A 19,613-nucleotide genomic window follows, 5' to 3' on the forward strand; every position below is an offset into this window, starting at 1 on the left:
TGATCAGCTGATCAGAGCTGTCCTCTTCAGTCAGGACTCAGATTTGTGTCTTTGTGTTTGTTTTCATAAATAAAAAATGTTCAGCAGACAAATTCACAGTTTAAAAGCATTTATTGAAGAAAAGTTTGGAGCTCGGAGGACAGAAGCTCCTTCATGAGGAGGTTCAACATCTAATCCGGATCCTTCTGGTCCCCCCTGTCAGACGGTTTCTGTCCCAGATCAGATGTTGAACCTCCTCATGAAGGAGCTTCTGTCCTCCGAGCTCCAAACTTTTCTTCAATAAATGCTTTTAAACTGTGAATTTGTCAGCTTATTTTTTTTAATATTTTAAAAAATCAGCTTATTTTTTAATAAATAAAAAAGTAAAACTAATAAAATAAGATAAAAAAATAAAAAATAAAATAATCACAAAAAACACACAGGAGAAAATTTAAAATACAACACAGATGTATCAGGAATTAATAAGAAATTTGATTTAATTTTTTTAAACTGTATTCTAAAAAATGAGAGAAAAATAGAAAAACAGTTGAATTTAAAACCAACCAGAGCAGTGTCAGGAGCACGGTCCAGATGAATAATAATAATAATATTAATAATAATGATGATGATGATAAAGTTGTTTTTATAGCACTTATCAAAGCCAACGTTACAAAAAGCGTTACAAATAAAATCACAAAAAACACAGGAGAAAATGGAGCAACCTGTAGCTGCAGGTTAAAGGGAAACCGCAAGAAGAGACAAAATGTGCAGAAAGACTTGAACCCACAACCTTCAGACTGTGAGACAGTCTGTGTTTTAGACTGTAATATAATATAAAATACATAATTTAATGTAGACAGTATAAAGCAGTTTATGTTATAAACTGTAATACAATATATAATGTGATGTTTACAGTGTCATGCAGCAGTGTGTGTGTGTGTGTGTGTGTGTGTGTGTGTGTGTGTGTGTGTGTGTGTGTGTGTGTGTGTGTGTGTGTGTGTGTGTGTGTGTGTGTGTGTGTGTGTGTGTGTGTGTGTGTGTTTGTGCTGCAGCTGCAGTGCATGTCCTCGCGCTCAGGTCACGTGCTCCTGTGTGTTGACTGTGGAGCTCTGCAGCAGAGAGGCTAACGGCTAACGGAGCTAACTGTCCCCCCGAGGACAGAAAACAGCGGGGCGTTAAAGACGGACCGAGACATGAGGACACCGGGCAGCCTGCTGAGAGCATGAGTTAAGCAGCGGGGAGCCGGTGACGTTCACAGGTGAGGTTTATTCACCTGAGAGGATGCTGCTGCTAACGCTAACACACAGCTAGCCGCCGAGCTAACTCCGCAGAGCAGAAAATATCAGTTTTAACCGTCGAGCGAAGCGAACAGGTCGGTGTGTGTGTGTGTGTGTGTGTGTGTGTGTCCGGACAGGTCGGTGTGTGCCTGTGTGTGTGTCCGGACAGATGTGTGGTGATTCAGTAAACAGCTGGAGAGGAGCTCAGCGGAGAGGCTAACGGGTTAGCTTAGCATCCCGCAGAGATTGAGGCCGGTGCTGATGATGCTAGCTGCGAGCTAATGTGGCTAACTGACGATGCTGAGAAACAGCGGTGAGATCTCTCTTTTTTCTGATTTAACCAATAAAATAAATGTGTTATAAATCTGCAGCTGGGTCTTAAACGGTCTTTAGAGTCTTTCCGAGGAGCTGGTTCAGGTTTGACAGATCTGAGTGTTTTGGTTTTTTATCCAGATCTGGTCTGATGTGGTCTGGATGGTAAAAACAGAAGAAGTGTTATTTATTTTTCTCTTTCTAAAACACATAATTAATGTTTGACAGAGTCTTTACAGTTTAAATGTCCAGGTTTGACACTGGTGAGGGACTGTTGTTTATTTATCAGAGGAGGGGGTGTTTGGGGTGTGACCTCATTCACAAATATTTTTCCTTTAACATTGTTCAAAAATAATCTGAAATTTGAAAACTTGATGACAATTTTTAATGCAGGTTCTGGCTGTGATTAATGCTGGTATTTGTGCAGATTTTAAAGAAAGCATGCATTTAAAAGTAATCCAAAAATAATATATATATATTTTTTAAAAAAGCCAAACATTTTTAGAGTAAAAACAAAGCCATACTTCTGAAGAAGAAAAAACTCCTCAAAGTTTTTAAAAAGAAAATAAAGCCTCATTTAAATAAAAAAAATATAGAAAAACATTGCCAACAACATGTAAATAAAAAGAATAGACAAGAAAGTAAAGATGCCTTCATTTTTTAAATTTATTTATTTTTTGTTTAAATTTATGGAATTATAAAAAAAATGAAATACAGCCATTTAAAGTCGATGCCACTCCCTGAAGAAAAAAAAAGATAAACAAAAGTCCAGTTAGTCTCTTTTTTTCTATTTCTTGAAACAATAAAAAAGAAATTATTATATATTATTATACCATATATTTTATATAAAAGGGACCATGAACTGTTTAAAACATAAATGTCGACATTTGATGCACCGTACCTGATTTTAGCTCAGAGCCAAATCACATCTGCAGGTCAGAACAAACACACAGAACTATAATAATAAATAATAAAAAGCTTTGGATGAAAAAAGACCCACACAAGACAAATAATACTCACAATAATAACATCTGAAGCAGTCTGTAAAGTCCTTTCGTTTTTCTGTGAAATGTTAAATACAGAGATTTGTTTTTACTCCTGGTCTGATGAGGTCTGGATGGAGATAAACGGTTGTGTGTGCCTTTTTTTTCTGACGTCACGATCGAACATCAGGTGTTTGATCTCTACTGCAGCAGAATCAACAACATGTTACACGCAGCATGTAACATGTGACATGCAAAATGCAACATGTGTGTTTGTGTGTTTCAGGGTGTTCAGTTGTGTGTTGTATCAGCAGCAGGATGCCCATCCCTCCCCCTCCTCCCCCACCACCAGGGGGACCCCCGCCTCCTCCCACCTTCAGCCAGGTAACACGCAAACGCGCACACACACACACACACACACACACACACACACACACACACACACACACACACACACTTTTTAATATTTTTATGTCCACATAAAAATGATGCATGCACAAATTTTAAAGGTGCAGCGTCTTGCATCTGCAGATTCCTGAGCAGTGACTCAGCAGGTTTTCACTCAGGTTTTAAGGGTTAAATGAGCAGCAGAGACACATCGGCGCTGAACAGCCGCTCAGCTTCTTTTTTGGGCGTCTCAGGCTGTCGAAGCCCTCTAAAGACCGACCTGTGAGCGACTGTGACGGTTTGCTTTATTTTGTGTGAAGAAAAAATTCATGTTTGAAGGCGTTTGATGACATCATCGGGAGATTTAGGAACGAGTGCTGAACATTTTTCATTTAATTTGGACACTTTTTAGATTAATCTCGATTAATCGAGAAGTAAATCAGTCATGAACACTATTGGTATCAACAGCTGTTCACACAAAGCAATTTTTAACCCTTTATTTGCACCACAGAAAAAATGTACAGAAATGATGACTCATATTTAGTCTGAAAAATAGTTTTTTTTATTAATTTAGGTTTTCTAGAAGAACTTTATAAACAGTGAGCTCCTAAATAGACATTTCTGCCTGTGTTGATTTTTTTCAGTCATAGTCACTCATTCAGTACATAGTTTTAACCTCTTTTTTATTTTTAAATGGGGAAAAAAATAGATTAATTTTTTTGTGTAAGTTGTCATTTAATCTACTTGCCTCGGCCCTGTTGTGTTTTCCAGCTAATCCTGGTTTTAGTCATCTGCAGCTTTTTTTTTTCAAGAAAATACTCAGGCGAGGATTAAAAAAACTTTTATTCCAGTGAGTTGAAATTTGGGTGACTCAGTGACAGAAGCACTCACAGTGATTTGAGCGTTAGGGACAAAACAAAACAAAACAAAACAAAACAAAACAAGAGTGTCGGAGTGAATTTTACTGATTGAACAGATGTAATAATCACAATCAGTAATCTATAAATTGGGTTTATTACTCGCGACAGGTGACATGAACACGCAGTGAGAGAAACGCTGCAGCAGGTGGAGCTCTGCCGTCTCTCACACCAGTGTGGATCTTATTTTCCAGGCCAACACCAGCCCCCCAAAGCTGAGCAGAGACGAGGCCAAAGGTCGCGGCGCTCTGCTGGCGGACATCTGTAAAGGCAGCCGGCTGAAGAAGGTGGCGGTGGTGAACGACCGCAGCGCTCCGCTGCTCGACAGTAAGAGCCAAACACCAAAGAGCCAGACACCTCCCACTGATCACCCGTACATTCGCTTATACCAGTACCTACACCAGCAGCAGAGCCCGCCCCAGCAGCAGGGGGCGCCGTCCGGGGAGCAGCAGAGGACGGCCGCTGATAGAGAGAGTAAGACCTCAGAGCGTGTGTGATGTCACAGGGTGACTGCAGGAGGCCGCAGGACGTCAGCCAGCCGCCGCGTTTCCTGTCCAGACCCTCAGATCAGATTCCGAAAACTGGACTCAGAAACTCAGGCTGGTTAGATCCAGAGTTTACCTTCACCCACACAGAGCAGGGACACTGGAGCTGTGCTGCTGGGGACACGTTCAGGACAAATCTAGGATTTTGGAACGTTTCTAGGATTTTAGGACATTTGAGGGATTTTAGGACATTTCTAGGACTTTAGGGCATATTTAGGATTTTAGGACATTTGAGGGATTTTAGGACATTTGTCGTATTTTTGCAGGTTTCTCGGATTTTGCGACATTTCAAGGATTTTAGGACATTTCTTGGGTTTTAGGACATTTAGAGGGTTTTTGGACATTTCTGGCTTTTGGGATGTTTCTAGGATTTTAGGACATTTGTAGAATTTTAGGACAATTTTGAGATTTTAGGACATTTCTAGGACTTTAGGACAATTCTGGGATTTTAGGACATTTCGATGATTTTTGGACAATTCTGGGATTTTAGGATATTTCTAGGACCTTAGGGCATATCTAGGATTTTAGAACATTTGAGGGATTTTAGGACATTTGAGGGATTTTAGGACATTTGTAGTATTTTTGCAGGTTTCTCGGATTTTGGGACATTTAGAGGGTTTTTGGACATTTCGTGCCTTTAGGACGTTTCTAGGATTTTAGGACATTTTTGAGATTTTAGGACATTTCTAGGACTTTTTTTAGGACAATTCTGGGATTCAGTTTGTAGGATTTTAGGACACTAAAGCTGTGCTGCTGGGGGACACTTTCAGGAGAAATCTAGGATTTTAGAACGTTTCCAGGACTTAAGGACATTTGAGGGATTTTAGGCACATTATGGATACTAAAAGGACAAAACAGCTGTAAGTGTGAATCGTTCTATATTTATTGTGAATTAGGAAATGGTTGGGGGCCACCGGGGACTCTATCAGGGGCCAGATTTGGGCCGGGGGCCCTAAGTTGAGTATCGGTGATCTACAGGTTAGTTCTCAGTGGGTTTTGTTTTCAGTTTAAATTAAAATAATCTTCTAGTCAAACTGAGACGGAAACATTTGTTAAACGAGTTAAAAGTGAGAGAGCGAGGTGATAATTAACCCTAAATATGCTGCTCTCAGATCAGTCAGTGGACACTTGGACACGTGGACACGTGGACACAGACTGAAAACGTGTCTGTAGACAGAGCTGACGTCACAGCAGCACAACAAACATGTCACACTCTCACATTATTGATCTTATTAATCATTTAACATCTGCAGCCGAACACGGCTCACTGACTCCGGATCAGCTGATTTTACTGTTTGTGTTTGTTTTTGTTCCACTTTTTTCTGTCCCATCGAGATGTTCCTGTCGTTTTTGTCGTGACTTTAACTTTGAAAATAACGAGGATGAAACTTTTCTGTCCCTCTCTGCTGATCTTTGATGGTGGTCGAAATATCTGGTGATGTTTTAGTCAGCGGACTCGTTCACATTCGTCAGATTAAATCACAGCGTCACGCTGCTGTCCGTCCAGGTGGAGGACATGTCAAGTCAGTCTTATTTACAAAGTCCATTACCACAAATCGCAGTTCGCCTCAGAGGGCTTTACAGCATACGACATCCCTCTGTCCTCAGACCTTCACATGGACTAAAGAAAAACTCCCCAAAAAACCCTGAACAGGGAAAGAATGACGGACACCTCAGGAAGAGCGACAGAGGAGGGATCCCTCCTCCAGGACGGACAGACGTGCAGTAGATGTGGTAAATAACAATTAAACATGTGGGGGACAGTGGACAGACAGATGAAGAACAGGTGGAGGACAGGTGGGGGACAGGTGGAGGACAGGTGGAGGACAGGTGGGGGACAGTGGACAGACAGGTGGAGGACAGGTGGAGGACAGGTGGAGGACAGGTGGGGGACAGTGGACAGACAGGTGGAGGACAGGTGGAGGACAGGTGTTGGAGCGGCTGGTTAGAACAGATCCTGCAGCGTCCTGCAGAGCTCCTGATGACGTTTGTGTCAGTTATTAGATATTAAACCATCTGCTGTCCGGTTTAATGTCTCACGGAGTTTCAGTCCAAACAACAACACCAACACTGAGACAGGACACTCGACGCACCTCGTTAGTCTCATCAGGACACGAATGTCAAACCACAGTTTCAGAGGACGTCACATGTTGGAACTGTTTCTTGTCTGATATCTACAGTGTTCATACAGTCATTAAAAACTTGGAAAAGTCATGGAATTTGCAAACAGCAATTTGCAGGCCTGGAAAAGTTTTGAAAAACTAAATATACAGAGAAGTCATGGAAATCTGTTTCACACCTGATTTTTAACGAAAACACGTCGGGTTTTGCAGGCATGTTCTCTTTAAAAACTGGAAAAGGCCAATTTTTTAACTTTAAAAGTTGCCAAAAATTCTGAAAGAAAAGAAAACTGTCAAAAAAATTAGAAGAAAAAAAATTGAAAAAAAGAATGTAAATGAAAAAAAAAAGTTTTTTTAAAAATAGTAATTTAAAGCTTTATGCCCCTTCCATAAATCCAAAATAAAAGACAGTCTCTTCCCACCAACCCTTAAAAAATGATTAATGAACAGTTTTACATAAAAATTCAGTTCGAATCCTGTTCTGATATCATTTTTAAAAATAATCTATATTTAAAAAGCTGTTATATAGTCATGAAAAAGAGCCGATACGTAGTATCGATGATCGTTTCAAAGAATGTTTGGTCTTAAAATTGGCTTTAAAGTCCTGGAAAAGTCCTGGATATTTTTGGGTAAAAGTGTATGAACCCTGACGGTTGTTCAACAAGAAATAGTTCGAGAAAACACAAACCGGCGTGATGTTTGGAGTCAAACTCCGTCCTCCGTGACGCCTCAGTGTGTTAGCATGCTAGCTTGTTAGCTCGTTAATTAGCACTCGCAGCTGCTGCAGCTAGCTGTGACGCGGCCGTGCTAAGCTAGCTGTAACGCCTGGCTGAGCTGCACCGAAACGTGATTTATTCCAACGCTGCTCTCTATCTGCTCTACTCTATCAATAAAGTAGTAAATAAAGGCTTAATTTGAAGTTAACAGTTTGACCGTTTGATGAAAATAAGCTGCATGTTGGAATAAATCCAGACTGTCAGCTGAAGGCTCTCACAGGTGTGTTCAGTTTTTTTAACCACGCCTCTGCTCAGGTGGAAGTGGGCGGAGCTATGCTGGAAATAACGTGATGTCACTAAACTCTTTTTACCAATCAGAACAATTACTGCAATTTAAAGTTTATATGTAAGTATTCTGAAGTATTCTGTTATTATGTTTTTTTATATTATTTGTAGGTTGTCTTACTTATTTTCTTAAATACTTATTTATTTACTTATTTTTCTTACTTATTTTATTTTTTACCTTAAGGTAGTGGTTTTTTTAAACGTTATTTATGTTATTAACCCTTTGAAACCCGAGCAAATTGGCTTGAAACATGGGAAGAAGGCAATGAGCAACGAGAGAAGAAATGAACCAAAAATTAGCAAGAAATTAGTAAAAAGTACAAGAAAATTACACAGAAAACCTAAACAAAAAAAGGAAAAAAGAAGTAAAAAACATACAAGGCAAACAAGACTTGAAAAAAATGCCTAAAAGCTATTGTAATTCTGTAAAACTAACTTTAAATATAAAATTATGATAATCATGAATATAGTTCTTATATTTATTTATTTATTAAACATTTTTATCAAGTTGCTCATTGTCTTTTTTCTCATTTTTTTTAATTAAAAGTTTTAATAAATTGTGTTAAATGTTTTTGTTTCATTATTATTATTATTATTATTTTTTTATTTTTATTATCTTTTTTATCTTTTTATTTTTAAGTCATGTAAAGCCAAAATCCACAGCAGAGGTGTGATAATGGAGTGAAAACACCTGTCAGGTGCAAATAAAAGTTGTTTTTCTCAGACTGAGTTCAGACACAACGTGAAGCGAGCGTCAGTCGTTTACGTTTCTGCTTCACTTCCTGTCTGAACTCGTCACGAAATGTCTCAAGGTTCAGTACTTTTGTTGAAATGAAACGCAGATGGTTTAACTGCCCCGTGATGTCATAGATCGTGATGTCATAGATTATGATGTCATATAATGATTTCGGCTGTTTGTTTATCACTCATGTTGTGCTGTCGATGATGTCATCGGAGCTGCGGGGGAGCGTAAACACTTCATTTGATTTTACCTGCTCACCTCATCTCACCACACCTCATCTCACCTCACCTGAGTGTCTGTCGTGGTCACCTGACCTCACCTGACCTCACCTGCATCCCTCCTCACCTTCACGCACTAACTCATACACTCAGTGATGTCATCGTAGTGTCATCGTAGTGTCATCGTAGACTGTAATGACATCATTACCCGTGGGAGGCGGAGCCCTGACTCACCTGTCCAATGGTTGTGGTTCTCAGAGCCCAAAGGAGGCGGAGCAGCAACAGGGGGAGCCAATGGCAGCGCAGCAGGAAGTCCGTCAGGTTCTGTTCCACCAATAGGAGGCCTGTTCACGGGCGGAGTCCCCAAACTGAGACCAGTCGGAGGTGAAAAACACTATTATTTACTATTTTTAACCTTTTCTCTTATATATGTAATATAACGTGTCCTCTGCTATTATCTTATTGTTGAAATAACTATAATTATAAAATATATCTAATTATTCTAATTTTTCTTCTAGTTCTTCTATAGAATAAAGGATATTTTATGATTTCTGGGTTTATTTTCAAATGTCTTTTTAATTTGCTCTTTATATTTTTTTTATTTTTTAAAAGTATTTTAAGTTCCTAGCTTTATTTATGTTTTGTTTTCTTCTCTTGACATTTATTTATATTGTAATAATTTTATTATTTGTTAAATTATATTACTATTATTTTTAATATATTTTTTCAGATTCTTACTGTTAATTAATAATTTTTTTTGCATTTGTGTTTACTATATTTTTTAACCTTCGTTAAATCATTTTCAAGTAATTTCTATAATAGATAAACATTTTCATTTAATTCTTTATTTTAATTCTTTACTTTTAATTTTGAAAACGTCTTTGGTTATTTTTTGTTTTTTTCTGCATTTTTATTATTTGTTTTTATTTTGTATATATTATTCATCTTTGATTTTTTAAATTAATGACTTATTTAAATGTTTTTGTATTTCATTATTATTTAGTTATATGATGTTTATCTTTAGCATATTTGAAAACGCATCGGGCTGACGCTTGTTAAATGTCGTGGTTAAGTCGTGTCGTGGTGAAACATTAACGTCTCCTCCGTGTGACAGACGGTTCCTCGGACGTTCTCCTCCACGCGGGCTGCGGCGCCCCGCCCCCCCAGCCATCGTCACGACGACACAGAGGGCCCCTCCCCTCAGGCGCTGTCGCCGACAGAGACAAGTCGCTCCCAGCGTCCCTCTCTGCCCAACCTGTCCTCCTCCCCCCCTCCACCCCTCCTCTGCAGCCTCCTCCCCTCCACCAGCATGAAGCACTCCTCTTCTGCCCCCTCCGCCTCCTCCTATCTGTCGCCGTGGGAACGCCTCCTCCCTCCTCCTCCTCCTCTTACAATAGAGAGAAGCCCCTCCCCAACCCCTAACAACACCCCGCCTCTCCCTCCAAACCTCCCCGTCTCCTGGCAACAGCAGACGGCCCCCACCTCAGGGGGAAACCCTGCCTCCTCCTCCTCCCTGGCCCCGCCTCCACCTTACCGCATCACTAATGGTCCGACAGGTGGCGGCGAGCCGGCACCTGAGCTGCCGCAACGCCACAATTCCCTCAGCAACAAGAGGACCGCCCCTCCCCGGGAGGCCACACCCCCACCAGAGGCCCCGCCCTCCTCCGCCCCCGCCTCCCCCACTCAGCAGGGTGTCAACAGGCCGCCTCCCCGTCAGAGAGACACCAGGTAGAGGAGCAGGTGAGGTCACCACACATGCCATCAGCTGCTTGTTGTGATGTCATCACATACAGTCTGTGTTACATGCTGGAAGTGTCCAGGTGCATCATGGAAAATGTAGGATCCAGTGCTCTTGGACAAAAGGTCAGGATTTCACTAATATTTATATTATTATATGTTTCATTTTATTGATTTATTTTCTTTATTCTCATTTTTTTCCCCATTTTTCATCTTTAATCCTCTGAATTGTAATTTCTATATGATTTCATCATTTTTTTAAAATTTCTTTTAAAAAACGATGTATTTATGTTTTTATACCATATTTTTGTGTTTATAATTTTTAATTGCATTGTGTTATAGAATAAGTAATTTAACTGTTTTTATCTGATTTAGATCATTACATTAATTTTGATATTTCAGTATTGTAATTTATTTATTATTATTATTATTATTATTTATTTAATATTTAATTGGTATTTCTTCAATTTAATGTTTTATTTGTAGTTGTTTTTCAATTTAATTTATTAATTTATTTGTCTTTTTGTTTTTTGTCTTTGCTTTAATGCATTATTACCGTTTTTAATTTATTTATTATTTTTATTTCTTTTTTACTTTATGTATTAAATATTTAACTGGAATTTTTTTTTGGATTACTATTGTTGAATTATTGATGACAGTCATATGAAGTCCTGTGTTTTGTTTTTAAATATAATGATAATAATGCAGACAAAAATCTGCTCCCCTGCACTGATCACTAATATTGTGACTGATATCGATCACCTGTATTGATCACCTGTATCGATCACCTGTATCGATCACCTGTATCGATCACCTGTATCGATCACCTGTATCGATCACCTGTATCGATCACCTGTATTGGTCTCTGCTCTCAGCTCCTCCGGTTCCCGTCCAGTCGTCATCGCTGAGGGCAGGCGGCAGAGAAGCTCCGCCCCCGCCTCCTTACAGGACTCACGGTAGCCCCTCCCTCTCCTCTGACCCCCGCCAGAGGGAAACCTCCTCCCCGCCCACCCGCACCCCGCTGCTCCTCCCCCGCCTCCCCCTCCCCTCCGAAACGGACACTCCTCCTCCTCCTCCATCCCTCGTTCATTTGCTGGTGAGTCTTTCTGATCATCCTGATCATTTTCTGACTCTGATATCTAAAGTTTTTTTCATTTATCACATTAACGCAGCGACAGAAGCTCGACATAAAAACAAAGTTTTTAACGTGGAAATACATTTTTAAAAAGTGTGAGCGGTCAAAGTGAGAGCGAACTCAGCGAACTCATCTGTAAATAAAAATCATAAATCAGATCAAAATAGTTTCACATCCCTTTTCTGTCAGTTTTTCAGTTTTCGTGTGTGAAAAGTGTCGTCATCTTTGGTCTCGACTGCTCGTTTTGTTTGAAAAGACGTTTTTGTTTTACAGTAGAAATTTAACTCACGACGTTCTGATTTTACAGATCAGTTTTTGTTATTCAGCTTCTCTGACTGTTTTCATCACGTCTTGATTGTTTGTGTCTGCTGTTGAAATAACGGCTCCATCTCTTCGTCCTCTGACCTCTGACCTCTGACCTTTCCTTTATTCGTCTCCCTCTGAAGTTGGAGTTTCATTTATCAATCGAAGGTCATTTCGTTTCGGAGGCTGAGAAATATCTGAGTGATGTGAGTTCTCCTTTTCTCCTCCCGCAGATGATTTTGAGTCCAAATACTCGTTTCATCCTCTGGACGACTTCCCTCCACCAGACGAGTACCGACACTTTGCCAAGATCTACCCCAGCAAGGCCAACAGAGGTACGTGGCGGCGGTACACGGTGGCGGTACACGGTGGCGGTACACGGTGGCGGTGTGTGATGGCAGTACGTGGTGGCAGTGCGCAGCGGTGGTACACGGTGGTGGTACGTGGTGGCGGTGGCAGCGGTGGTACACGGTGCTGTGTTTCCACTGAGTGATGTTACGAGACTTCTCCTCTTGTGATAACATTCTAGTAACCATGGTGATAAATGTTCAAAACAAAAACAGGTTTATTTCCATTGCAGCCGCTCAGTAAAGCCAGTCGAATATCGCTGTAATTTCTTTGTCTGTTATCAGAGTGACGAGGTCTCGGTCTCTTCCTCCGTCCTCACGTACTGAGTTGACTGATGACTTTGTTGTACTTTTTCTTCTTCTTTGGGTTTAATCGCAGTTTGCATCCATAAAGTCGCATCACCGCCACCCGGTGATACACATCATATGAGCTGTCAGAGCGACAAAAGTGTTTTATGGCAGTTTCGTGAAATGCTTTTTTGAATCTCCTGAAGTATCGCCTCATGCGCGCGTACCAACTTGTTTGCGATAAACATGACTGTTTTTCAAAATTGACGTGTTTCCATTACGCGTGTTTTGGATTCGCAATTTCAATTTGTGCATTTTGAGGGTTAATGGAAACCCGCCTAGTGACAGAGAGGCGGACTCGCTGCAGCGGTGTGTTCACTGGCAGTGGGAATAAAGTCTGTCGCCGGTATTCAACAGGTTTGAAAAACCTGCGTTAATTAGTTTAGTTAGTTAATTTTGGTGGGAAAAGTTTAAGTCTGACTTTGTGGTGCGGCCCTCATCAGCTCTGTGTTTGTTTGTTTGTTTGTTTGTTTGTTTGTTTGTTTGTTTGTTTGTCGCAGTGATGAGAGGAGCTCCTCCTCTTCCTCCTGTGGGAAGGTGAACCATGAAGACGACATCACAGCTGACACACACACACAGACACACACACACACACACCTCCATCCTGTTTGATGACGTCACGTCTGCAGCTTCATCATCCTTCACGCCTCCGTCACCGCCTCATCTACGCTCGCAGCTGATTGGCTGAGATCATGTGACCGAGCAGGAAGTGATGAAGAGGAGCGGCCCGCTCTGCAAACTCCGACTCGACTCGTCTGCAGCTTCTTCCTCCTCCTCTTCCTCTCTGACGTCTCTTTTCTTTTGTTAAGTTTTTGCACGTGCACTTTTTGTTTGTGAGAGCGGCGAGCAGCCCCCCCCCTCCCCGAGCACGTCTGAGGAATCCACCACAGAAGAAGAGTCTGTGACTGTGGCTCTGGATGGAGGGATGACAAACTGAGAGTGAACGAGTGATCCACGCTTCCTCCGTTTAAAGGAACATTTCAACATTTCTTTCCTTTCTCTCTGTCAGAGTTCAGAGCGGGAGTGTTCGAAATGATAGAAAAACAAGTGAAAAATGTTCAGAAAATTCTCTTTATATTTGTTATGGTTTTATATTTAAAATTATGTCACAGGAAAAAACAAAACATATATATATATATATATATATATATATATATAGAGAGAGAGATGTCTAATTTGTTACACAAAAAATAGCTCCAAAAATTTGCAATAAATTAGTAAAAATAAGCAAAGGAAAGACAATTTCAAAACAAAAACGGAGAAAGACCTTAAAGTCCTAATATAGAGAACTAAATAAATAAATAAAATTAAAAAAAAAAAAAAAAAAAATATATGTATATATATATATATATATATATATATATATATATATATATATATATAAATATATATATATATATTTTTATTTATTTATATATATATATATATACATATATATACATATATATATATGCATGGAATTTTTTTCTTTTTTCTTGTTAGTTTTTGTGTTCATTTCCTGTGAAGTTACTCGTCACCCTCTTCTCATGTTTCTTAAAAAAACCCAGCAGGTTTTCTCGGCTCTCGAAGGGTTAAATCAGGACAGAAACAAGCCGTCAGACAGAAAGAGAGGAAACAAAATGTTGAACTGGCCCTTAAACGTGCGGCGCTCACGGTAACGTGAACGCACCTGTAAATGCTTCACCTGCGGCGTCACTCGCACCTGTCCGTGTGATGTGACACGCTTTATTTTGGCGGGACAGGACCTGATGTGATGAGGATCTTTTCCTGAGGACGTCTCGAGTCTTTAAGTGCCAAGATGGACAACAAACTCACCTGAGCTCCCCCGACTCCTCCCCCTGCTGCAGGACGTGTGGCGGTGAGACACGGGAGGAGGGACAGACAATCAGACAGACAGGAAGTCTTCCCCCTGCAGCAGCACCCCTCCATCCCTCCTCCTCCTGCTGTCGTCTCCTCTGACCCCAGACTCAACGTTTTGCATGTCGTCTTCCCGTTTCGTTCGGTCCGCACGGCGGCGCTCCAATGCAGTGTTAAAGAATTACCCAGAGTTCAAAGCGCCGCCAGTTTCCTGCGAAGAAGTCGGAGATCTCTGAGAAAAACGCTGTGGAGAAAAAACTGCAGCGTTAAAACAAACACGAAACACAGACTGAAAGAGTTTCATTTGTCGAGAATAAAATGAGAAATCTGCGAGCGAAGGACGCGACGGGAAGCGAAGCGTCCCGAGAGACGGACAAAGTGTTTGGAACTTCTCACGTTTTAATTTGATGGAAATATTTACAACATTTTCAGGAAGTCTTCAAGTAAAAACAGTATTATGAGAATGAAGTCGTAATTTAGGATAAAAGGACACGTTTTGTTTTTAACAGCGATTTATTCTCCTCACAGCAACTCCCCGATCACCTGTCCTCTACTCTGTCCTCTACTCTGTCCTCTACTCTGTCCTCTACTCTGTCCGCTACTCTGTCCTCTACTCTGTCCTCTGTCCTCTCATCTGTCCTTTAATCTGTCCTCTCATCTGTCCTTTAATCTGTCCTCTCATCTGTCCTTTAATCTGTCCTCTCATGTGTCCTTGGTGTCGCTGGACGTTGTAACCCTTTAAATCCTGGATGGTCACCAGTGTTTTGGCTGCGTTCGGTCGCACGTTAAAAGCATTTAACCCTTTGAAACATCAGAGAGCTGCTTTGACAGCATGGAAAAGGCAGTTAAATGTTCGGGAAAAACATTTTTAAACTATATAATTATATATGTAATAAAGGTTGCAGAAAAAATCATTATTATATATTTTTATTTTTCAGTTTATTTCCCATTTTTCGTTCTTTTACTTTTCTTTTTCGTTTCGTTTTTTGACGTCTGGTGATTTTCTTGTGACTTTTAGGTGTTATTTTTGGGGTCGTTATTTCTCTTTCAGTTGCTCGTCACCTTGTTTCCATGTTTTTGAAAGAAAAGCCAGTTTTCAGGTTTTAAAGGGTTAATGTCGGAGCAAAGCCACAATTTAACTTTTTGTTTTAAATGACAGTTTTGACACATTTTATGAGAAAAGTCAAACAGTATTTGTAGAATAATCATAATTTTGCAGCAGTTTGTCGTCATTTAACTACAATAATTACAATGAATCTTTATTTCAAATGTAAAAAAAAAAAAAACTCCGAAAAGTAAAGCAGGCTTGCGGCCGGGCGCAGTCAACAAAAACACAAAAACAAAAAGCTAAAAAGATTAAAAAAGGCCGACACAAAACCTGCACGTCATCCTGGACAAACTCGAGCTGCTTCGGCTGCAACAGCAGCAGGAAGAAGAAAGTTTCAGCTGTTGAGATTTTATAGAAACAGCGAGGCGTCATCTGCATAACGAGGCATTTTTTTACATAAAATTACGACTTACGACTCATAATATTGTGAATTTTACTCTGAAGATTAGAAATTAAAGCGACACTTTTCTCCTGATGCGTCTCTGCTGATGTTCAGACTTTAACTCGCGAAGTTTTAACTTCTTTCCCAAAATGTTGGAGAGTTTTAATAACTGATCGTCTTCAGAAATGTGCAGCAGGTTTCGTTCTTTAACGTTTTTTCTCTCAGTGCCACGCGATCGCAGTTTTTCACCGTTTTTCACGGCGTTTTACCGTTTTTGCTGATCAAACTGCAGATCTGGATGAAAATCATGTGACTTTTTTTAGTTTTCACGTTTATTGATAAAAAATGATTCCAGGTTAAAAAGAGCCTCCGTAACGTTCCGAAGTGTTTATTTTCTGATTTTTGTGTCTGTGAGGAGCTTCGGTCGCAGTTAAAGATGACCTCCAGCGCTCCTTCACTCTGTTTCATCCGAAAAAGATCAAGTCCAATAAAGATTTACTGACCAAAATAAAGACGCAGAATCCTGAAAACAAGAAAAATAATATTCCAATGGCGCAATTAAACAGATTAAAAATGAATTCTGAATTGTAAACATAAAATTTAAAACACTGGTTGAATTATTTTTGGAAAGCAGAAATCGTCTTTTTCTTCGTGAATTTAGATTTTTTTTAATCCATGAAATTTATCTGAATTATTAAAATCTGATTACACGTTAATGGTGTTATTTTTTGCTTTCCGTACCTCAAAATCAAAATTCCAACCGGCTCACTGTTCCTTCAAAACAAGTCTTTTTACTTTTTACAGCTTTGTTTTAATCCAAAAGCAACTTTTTACTCATCAAATCACAAGTAAATGTTGTGACTGTTCTTTTCTGAAAATCTCGTTACATGTTCTGGTTTGACACGACTGAAGGTCGTTTATATCGACCGATGGATCGATGTCACTTCTCACCAGACTCCGCTCCGAAATCAGCAAATTTGTAATGTTTTTTTCTTTTTTTGGTTGTGAGCAGCGTAGAAAATGTGAAAACCTTTCGGCTCATTGTTTTCTGGAAAGAAACTTTTCTTTCATTCTGTTGTTTTTTATAACTGTAGAAAATATTTCTTCCATCCACCAGAGTCCTTTTAATTAATTTAAGGTTCTCTTACTGGTGGGCTAAAGTTTCTGAGCCTTGAAGCAACATGTTATAACTCTGAACAAATTTCGGTTGTTTCTGGTGACGCGGCTCACTGGTTATCCACAGTCCGAACTGTCGGCTGCCAGACTTCATTCAAAAATCCACTAATTTAAGGTTTTCTTCGTTCTGAGGAAAGAAATGGTCTCTGAGTGCAAAATGCGACGCCTTTTGAGCGATGATGGGTCTGTATGTTGAATGAAGAGTTATGTTTTGTTATTTAGCGCGGTCGAGGTGATGATGCATGTTTAACTGCGACAGGAAGCCCCCCCCCCCCGTTTGCCTTACGAACTGCTGGCTGTAAATCTGGTTGAGTCATAACATGTAAAAAGTTACTAAACAAAGACCAACTTGTGAATACTGACAACTAAAAAGTGACTTATGTCCTCTGCTGGACAGACTGTAGTGCTAACTGTAGTCATGACGATCGTAGCTTTAGATCCAAACTGGGGCTGACGGTTCTTAGAATCCCAGTTTAACAGCATGCTCTCGCTTACTGGTCTTACAGGTCTTACTGGTCTCTGTATTTGAACTGCAGCTGTCTGAAATAAACTCTGGATCATTTTATCATTCTCGTCCGTTATTCTCTCGTCTGAAGTTTGAGACATGTCGGCCGATTGACTGACGGAGCGCCGTGTTTTGGGTTTTTACGTTTTTTAATTTAAGTTTTTGTGCTTCGAGAGTTTTTTTTATCTTTGATTTATTTATTTATTTATTTTTTTAAAAAATTTATTATGCTTTTATTGGTTGTTCTGAGTAATTTGTATTGATTTAATTAGTTCTTTCTTTTTATTGGTATTCTGAATTATTTTTTCTTAGTAATTTGTATTGTTGGGTAGCTTTTTGTATTCATTTTATTTATTGTTATTTATTTTGTATTATTTTTATTACTTTTTTTAATTCTAAATGTTTTATGGTAGTTATTTTAATCAGGAGTTTGTATTATTTTCTTTATTAATATTTTATTCTGTTTTGTATTTTATTTCATCATTTCTATTAGATTTTTTTGTAAAATTTGAAATGTTTAAATAGTTTATTTTTTGTCTTTTTGGTCTTTTTTTATTTTACTATTTTTGACTTGGCCTGTCAACAATTATTATTAGGGTTTTTATAAATTATTCTATTGGGATTCGTGTCATTATATGTTACATTTAAGAGCCAGTTTTGGCATAAACTTTGAGATCCAAAATCTTATTTATTTATATATATTTTTTTATACCTTTGGTGAACACTAGAGGGCAGGCTTTTATTTTTCCGGGTTCAGAGGTCACCTTTCCGGAAGCACATGAAGGAAAACACTGGTGTGTCTCCACATGTGCAAACATCGGTTGTTAAATGTAGAAGAAACTTCTTTACTTTCAGTATTTTTCTCGTGTGGACGCTGAAAGCTTAAATCTGCAGGTTTCTGACTGGAGTTTGGTCTAACGCTGAGAGACCATGGCGGATATCATCAAGCTGCCGGACACGGAGGAGGAAGAACCGGCCAAGAAGAAGAAACGGACTCGAGCACCGAAGTTAGACCCCGAGCAGGAGGCGGAGGCCCGGCAGAGGAACGTGAAGCGGCTGGCGGTGCTGGGGGAGGAGGACAGCTCGGTGAAGCTGCTGGAGGAGCTGGTGTTCGGGGCGGAGGACGAGCTGCTGGAGAAACTCGTGGAGGTAACCGCTCACCAAAGCCCATTCAAAAATCTGATCATTTCAGGTTTTCTCTCACCTGGGCTGAAACACCTGTGTCTGACAACAACATGAGATAGCTGATACCGTGTGTCAGTCACTGCTGGTGAATTCGGCTCACTTGTTATCTGCCAGCAAAACTTCGCTTAAATAAGATGTTAACTAAATTACTGGTCCCCAGAGGCTGATCCCTACCAGACTCAGCAGAGCTTCAGCAGTTGTTTCTGATAACAACAAAAATGCCTTTTAACGACTTTCACTTTGTTTGTGGTAAACTCGGCTCACATGCTGTCTGCCAAAAATCAGTTTATTCATTAGTCATGTTAAATAATGGAAACATGCGATTTCTTCAGCGTGCAGCAGTTAAATGTTTGTTTACCTCCGTTTGTTGTTTTTGTTTCGATGTTTTTTTGTGAACATTGAAAGCAGCTAAAAGATTTTTGTCTCTTTTCTTTGTTTAATTTCTTGATTTAATTTATTTTTTTAAATTCTGAATTTTGTTTAACATGTATCTCTTTGTGATGTTTTTTTTCTTGAGTATTTTTTGTTTATTTTTCTTGGGTATATTTTTTAGTATTTTTTGTTTACTTTTTTAGAGCATGTTTTTGCTTTTTCTTCTGCTCATGCAGCATGCATTTGGAAGGCATGTTTGCTTTTTTTTAATGTGGCAATTTTATTTTTAATTTTTTTTTGCGATTTTTTTCCTGTAAAATTCTTGGTAATTTTTTTCTCTGGAACTTTTTGATGTTTTTTTTTTTTGATTTTGTTGATTTTTATTTTATTTTTTGAGGCTTTTAGGTGATATCTTGCATGCAGAATATTTCCCTTATCCCCTTTAAAAAAATTGGTGATGTTTAAAACCCTCGGGCCCGCCAAAATAAAAATCACCAAAATGAAACCATTTATAAGCCAGAAACTCTAAAAACAGAAATTATGCATTAAAAAAAGGCTGAGCTTATGGTCACACTGCGGATTTTTATTTAAAAAAAACCTAAAATAAAACACGGGTC

At 39.3% G+C, this 19,613-nt stretch overlaps 1 protein-coding gene and 1 pseudogene across 2 annotated transcripts in view; both read left to right on the top strand.

Annotated features, from left to right (window-relative positions):
- Nucleotides 1-1,029: 1,029 nt before the first annotated feature.
- LOC121939017 (WAS/WASL-interacting protein family member 2-like) lies at nucleotides 1,030-17,499 on the top strand (annotated as a pseudogene). Its single transcript, XR_015774893.1, has 8 exons — nucleotides 1,030-1,237; nucleotides 2,838-2,935; nucleotides 4,050-4,329; nucleotides 8,800-8,934; nucleotides 9,675-10,281; nucleotides 11,154-11,374; nucleotides 11,950-12,051; nucleotides 12,912-17,499. The product of XR_015774893.1 is annotated as a WAS/WASL-interacting protein family member 2-like (transcript).
- A 682-nt stretch (nucleotides 17,500-18,181) lies between these two features.
- utp18 (UTP18 small subunit processome component) overlaps nucleotides 18,182-19,613 on the top strand; it is a 7,600-nt gene continuing 6,168 nt past the window's right edge. Inside the window, exon 1 of the mRNA XM_088069460.1 lies at nucleotides 18,182-18,588. Within this exon, the coding sequence (XP_087925586.1) occupies nucleotides 18,370-18,588 (219 nt within the window). The 5' untranslated portion in view covers nucleotides 18,182-18,369. The remainder of the gene's footprint in view (nucleotides 18,589-19,613) is intronic.

Source organism: Plectropomus leopardus, chromosome 18, assembly GCF_026936395.1.
Source record: "Plectropomus leopardus strain MGB_pleo_1.0 chromosome 18, ASM2693639v1, whole genome shotgun sequence".
NCBI classification, from domain to species: domain Eukaryota; kingdom Metazoa; phylum Chordata; class Actinopteri; order Perciformes; family Serranidae; genus Plectropomus; species Plectropomus leopardus.